This window comes from Myzus persicae, unplaced genomic scaffold, assembly GCF_001856785.1.
Source record: "Myzus persicae strain clone G006 unplaced genomic scaffold, MPER_G0061.0, whole genome shotgun sequence".
Lineage (NCBI taxonomy): Eukaryota > Metazoa > Arthropoda > Insecta > Hemiptera > Aphididae > Myzus > Myzus persicae.
In genome coordinates, this window is record NW_019101876.1 from 223,207 (window position 1) to 229,591 (window position 6,385).

The 6,385-nt window shown below is 31.0% G+C and overlaps 1 protein-coding gene across 1 annotated transcript; it reads right to left on the bottom strand.

The window, feature by feature from the left end:
* Positions 1-2,905: 2,905 nt before the first annotated feature.
* LOC111030625 (alcohol dehydrogenase 2-like) lies at positions 2,906-5,743 on the bottom strand. Its single transcript, XM_022310211.1, has 5 exons — positions 5,410-5,743; positions 4,934-5,078; positions 4,749-4,846; positions 3,191-3,346; positions 2,906-3,070 (listed from the first exon to the last, which is right to left on the bottom strand). The coding sequence occupies exons 1-5, from the start codon at positions 5,500-5,502 to the stop codon at positions 2,906-2,908; spliced, it is 657 nt and encodes a 218-aa protein (XP_022165903.1). The 5' UTR covers positions 5,503-5,743.
* Positions 5,744-6,385: the final 642 nt, after the last annotated feature.

A 6,385-nucleotide genomic window follows, 5' to 3' on the forward strand; every position in this document is an offset into this window, starting at 1 on the left:
AAAAAATATATATTTTCATTAAAAATAATGGGAAAAAACCTCATAAAACAATTACCACATTTAAATAGTTTTAACTTATACAAACAAGGTAAAAAAACTGGGAAGTAGATATCGCTCTGCTGATGTTGTATAGTAGGTTATAAGTGGGTGACTGCATGGATAGTATTAAATTTTAATTCAATGATATAAAATCATTGTATACGAAAAATGAATCAAAGTGAAGTCGGTCTGTAAGCCTATAATATTACTTAGTAATTTAGTTTATTTTGATATTATTGTGATTAAAGTAATTAATTTTACTAGCACTACGCAGTAGATTAAAATCATTTTTACTGAAAAAAATACATTTGAAAAGTTTCATTGTGTGTATAAAATATAATAATATACTTAAAAAGTTTCAAGTACCCACGAATAATATTTTTAATTTACAACAAAATAACAAGGTAAACCATAACCAAAAAAAAACCTGTGCTTATATATTTTTAGATTTTTTGGTTACGGAATAAACTACTTGCTTAGAACTTGGAACTTTGTTTAAATTTTCAGCCCTTATAGCTAACAAGTTGAAAATTTAAAGGTTTTTATAAATATTTAACAACAAAATAATTTGTATATTTCAAATCAAACCTATAATATTTTTTGACTGATATTGTAAAGCCGCCTTGAATTACATTTTCAAGCTTTTTGAACCAATTATAAAGTTTAATTGACGTTAATAAAAAAATGAAAATGTCCGTGAAAAGCTTAGACCGAAATATTTTGAAAATTTTATCAAGTATATGAATTGATGAAATAAACATATGGTGTAACTTTTAAGTTTTAAGTGTCTACAGTTATTCGTTTTTAAATTACAACAAAATAGGAAAATCGATGTATGAGAAAGCGAGTGAATATCAAATTTTGAAAAAATTCACCTTCTAACGCTCATAAATATTTTATTTAACTTTCCAATGGAATTTTTTTTTTGACAAAGGTAGGTACATAAACTTATAAGGAATCTTGTATTAAATCTTAAAATCTTAGACATAAAAAGAATATTTTTATGAATTTCTAACTAAAAATAAATTGTTATTTTTCGTGATTTTTATGAATTTCGTCAAAATCCTAAGTTCTGACTCTCATAAAAATTATTGTGGTCTGTGGATTTACTCTCAACTTTTTTTAAAATTTCCATTGACTACAACTCACGAGAAAACTTTGATTATATTTTCAAGTTATTTGACACAGCGAAAATTTTGTTTATCGACATAGTTTGAAAGAACTAATAATTATCGAAAATTTCAAGTACTTATATATACGAGATTCAATAATAATTATTAAATAGTTCTTATTCTATACTAATAATTACTATAATGCAATTTAAACTCATAGTGGTCTGTAACATTATTTTAGGATCTCAAAAGTACCATATCAAAATTAATTGAAATATATATTAAGAACTATTTAACAGGTATCATTTCATTTATAAATTTATTTATTTTAGATATATTATATTGTGACTTTCTGTGAATTCACTCAATGTTAGTAAATCCACTGTACTTAATATTCCATTTCTTTCACATAGCCATAGTGTGTTCTTAGGTCCATATTTCAGAATATAAGCAGCGGACTTGGCAATTGAAATTTGACTTGAAAAACAAAAAATTAATTTTTGATGGTTACTTATTATTTATGTGGTATAATATTAAAATATAGGTAGGTATAGGTCAATATAGCCTATTGATTAATATTAAGGGATATTAAAATACCGACCGTTTTTAAGGAATTGAATATAGACAATTTGCTATGTTTGTCCATGTGGGTCGTGTTTATAAATGCGAATTTTAGCGAAACACTGAAACCTAGTTTCGTATTTCAAATAATATGGTTTACTGAGGGACATTATAATATGAATATTTACTATACAAATCGAAGAGAATAAGTTTATCAAAGCCCGTTTAACAGTTGATTTTCGATACTTTATTTTCAATATTTAGCTCCAAAACTTGTGATATTTAAATTTTTAAATTTGGATTATTGATTTCAGTAATTTAAACATCGAAAATTGACTTTTATACAGTCACAGATTCACTTCTCTTGTACAATATTGATGATAGGTGTTTTAAGGGGCTGGAGCGCGACGTGTATTAACTGTTTTAAGGAGTAATATTTGGGCATTTCATACAGCAATTATATTTGAGCTGTGTTACTGTGTGAGAAGTAAATTAATGTTAGTGTGTGTAGTTTGTAAAATTTGTTATTGAATACAGGGCACAGATGGCTCACCACCAGCATATCAAATTCCGCATGCGCTGGCACATGTCAATGATACAGAGTTTATCAAATATTTACCATAATATTCAAATGATAAAATGCCAAGAAGCTAGACAAAATTGAAATTCTTGGATTCGACTGATTTTAATTTTGAAAATGGATATTAATTAGGGAATGGCTTTGGAGATTTTATTTATTAAAATTCTTCAATAAAATATCAACAAATTCAAAAATAAGAATTTTGGTAGATTATACATTTAAGTACTCCATTCATTTTTGTAACAACGATAAATTACCAAGACCATGCTTTAGTAGAGTCGTTTGAAGATTTTTAATTAGTTTTAAAAATCATAATTTGTCATAAGTCCCACAGTTTTGCCTAGCGTTTGGCCTATTTTACGTGAATTATTTTACCGGCTCCAGCCCTCCAACGCTCAAACCGCTCAAAAAACCATATTATTAGAAATACAAAAATTAATTTTCATACCATTTTTCCATGCTATTCATACCCCTTTATATACTTATAGCTTATACGTATTCAATAAGTCATATATGTAGGACCTTCCATGGTGCCTATAATTTATTAATCTAAGTTTAATAACGCTTGTTACCTTTTTCCAGTGTTCGTTACCATCACAGGGAAAATAACTACTTAATTATCATCTAGGTACTTATTAATCGACCTTACATAAAATATAATTTGTTTAATTTTTACATACTGATGTCTATCCTCTTCTGCACCTCCAACGGACATCTGTGATAGCTCACTGCATATAGTCATCATTCTAATTTTAGTCTTTTCGAAATATTTGTTTTTCTGTCGAAATAAAAAAGGTTATGTGATGAAGTGTCTAACAAATAATGCGTGTGAACGCTTTGAAGTTCGTTGTACAATATTGACTTCGGTGCTTATGTAAAACGGTTATGCTGCACTCACGCTAAACGCCATACAAGCGGCGAAGATACCCGCAGAAGCAGCGCCGTGATCGATCATTTGCGAATTCGGGTCGAGCCCCAGGGCTGACGTGTGGTTCACAATGACGCCATTTTTCATATGTTTGGAAGCCAGTATGATTCCACGAATTTTAGTTTTCTATTGTTAAATCGCAAAATCTAGTTGTAATACACATTTAAATTACAAAATATAGCGCGACACTCGGGGGGGATATGTACGGTTGGCGACACTGTTTAAATGCCACTCCGGGCCGCCGACAGGATGCAGTCCAGCAGCTGCAGCCGAGTGTCGTTCTCTCTAATTATTATGTTAGTCCCGTTTTAGTGTTAAGTTGATCTGATTATAAATGTACCTAATGGGTTATATTCTGTATTATTATTCCTCAAGAAGCGGAGCTGCGCTAAGGCCCGTTGTGCATGTATATTCTATATTTGTAAAATAACTAAGGTCTAAGATAGTTAAACGTCAAGTCTTAGTGGTGGGCCGATATTGGTAAGTGTTAACTTACCAAGTAGGTGTTAATGTATTAATGTACCAAGGTACTCACCAAGCCGCAATTATAGGTAGATATTTATCGTTGGGGGGGGGGGGGTGCATACATGTGGTACCTACAGTTAAAATATAATTTTTAAATGATCAATTTTGTAGGTATTGTCCCATAAGTAAACCTGTCCTGGTTTTGTCATCTTACTCTACCTACCTATCAAAAACAGTTAGACTTGGTACAAATAATATGAAATAATATAGTAGATTATAAATTCGAATAAATATAATTATAAATATGATTTGTTTGAAATAAACCAATGAGTCCGATTTGACTGAATGGACCTAATTGAGGTGTCTTGAGTAGGTATAAACTTTAGCGGGTGATTGAAGGATAAGAATCTTTATAAATAATTAATTTTAATAACACTTATTATTTAACGAGCGATAAAGGATGTATAAAAGTGAATTAAAAAAAAAGGAATTTACAATTTAGAATTTTGTGAAGATATTAACTACTCATTAGGTACTGTATTAAAGAAAGTGCATTAGAAAATTTAAATCAAACCAATAGGTTAATGTTAAGTATAGGGGGTGGGAAAGAGGCCGACCCCCTGCTCTGTATAATATAAATTTAATAATGCAGGACCATCCATGAATCTAGGACAATGATTAACTGACTCAGTCGGAATATTAATCTCGATCGAGTATTGTATTCGCATCTCGGATGTACCTTTATAATACGATTTTTATCCGTGCGACCGTTCCGCGGTCCTTCACTAGAGTACTATTAAACTATAAAAGTGATTAATGTTATAAAAGATTATTTTAAAGCTCAATACTCATTTTCTTGAAAATAATTGACGTATTTGCAGGAAATAAACAATTTTTTTCTACATAATTTGAACTCCTTAAAAACTAAATTTTTATGGTTAAAGAAGCCTTTAAAAAATCGCTTATTTAAGTATTTTGTAGGTACCTACCTGTCTAACGGGTACACAAAAAAAAAACAATGACTTTAGTATTACGTTGATCCTGCATGCTTTTATACACTCACCATATGGGTGCCGATAATATCTTTGCTTCCATGCATTTCGGCATTGTTGAAAAAAATTTGCATCGCCCCAAAGTTGTTATTTATGTATTTGAACATATCTGCGGTAAAAATTTATTACGAACCGTCATATAAATAACAGTATTATTGAAACGGAATATTAAGGTACATAATATATTAGTAAATACCTTCAAAGTCAGATTTATGACTATCGGGTGACGGATTCGTGACGTCTGTTTGACAGAAGTACGCCCTAGCTGGCCTGTAGCGTTCGTTTAGATCACGTACCGCCTCAGCTCCAGTTCGTTCATCCAAGCCGGTGATAACAACTTTCTGCAAACAATTAATCTTCATATTGTATTTGACATCATATAATATCAATACTACGCGTATTGATGGCGGGGAAACGTTAAGGTATGATACAGCGAAATCTCGTTGTTTATGGACACGGGACACCCCTTAATAGCTGCAAACACTTCTAAACTCCTATAGGTCTTCATCTAGATCATGTCCATGGGAAAATACTTATACCCCGGCAGATAGTGGACAGGGGACATTTTATTAATAAAGGACATATTTCAATTCCCCTATGGTGTCCGGTATAGAGAGGTTCTACCGTAACAATATTGTCGTTAATGTTTTCAAAATATGTAAATACACTCACTCCGGCATTCATTTTCAACAGCTCTTCTGCGAACAGAAAGCCCACACCCCTCGTCCCGTCCATGACCAGTGCGTACTTTCCTTTGACGTCCATATATTCAGCAGCAGGAGATGACGACGACGATGACGCCGACGATGACGCCGTGTTACTGTACTTCCGGATGCTGCGGAAAACAGATAGGAAGTCGGCTGACCTGTCCCAAAAGCCAGATTGACACGACTTCGAGAGAAGTCTATGTTTAAGGTTGTTAAACAGATTACATTTCCTTTACAAGGTATATAATCCACGGTCAATATAATTTAATAAAATAATATTTATATATTTTATAATTTTTATTAAATAACTAGTCACTAGGTTTTTTTGTAGAGCCTTGAAAATAATTTCAAGCTAACTTAACAAAACATCTAATAGCCCAACAAAATGTGCAAATGCAACAATTTCCGAGCACTAAAAATAAATGTAAGATGTACATGTATACTTTTTCGCTTTTTAGATTAATTTTTAAGTATTCGTAGATTCGTGTATGCTCACGTATTCAAATATTTAAAATAGTAATATGTGTAGCTGGTGATTCTAGAAAATTAATATGTGAAGCATATAATATAATATAATTATAATATGGCAGTCTGTGTGCGTGAAACGAACGGCTGCACACGAAGGTGTTGTGTTCCGTGGGTTTTTGTGATGGGTCGATGTACCTATATATATATTATATGTGTGTATATTCACTGGCACACTGCACATGTATATAATTCGTATATTTTAATTAATATTCAAATTTTATTCAGATCGATATACATATAAGTTTAATACTGGATGATGGATGATACGTTTAACTATTGTATTTTATGAGTAGAATTTTGAGTTGAAAAAAAAATATTCGTATGTAGGATATTATTTAGGTAAAATAATATCAAATTTTGAAAATCACAAAATGCCTGAGAAAATTAATTTATCATGTTAAATAGATCACTCT

Coding starts and splice junctions, on each gene's coding strand:
- LOC111030625 (XM_022310211.1), bottom strand. CDS start 5,502: ATGGACGTCAAAGGAAAGTACGCACTGGTCATGGACGGGACGAGGGGT. Junction 4,847..4,933: donor TCATAAATCTGACTTTGAAG/GTATTTACTAAT, acceptor TTTTTACCGCAG/ATATGTTCAAATACATAAAT. Junction 3,347..4,748: donor ATATTATCGGCACCCATATG/GTGAGTGTATAA, acceptor ATTTAACAATAG/AAAACTAAAATTCGTGGAAT.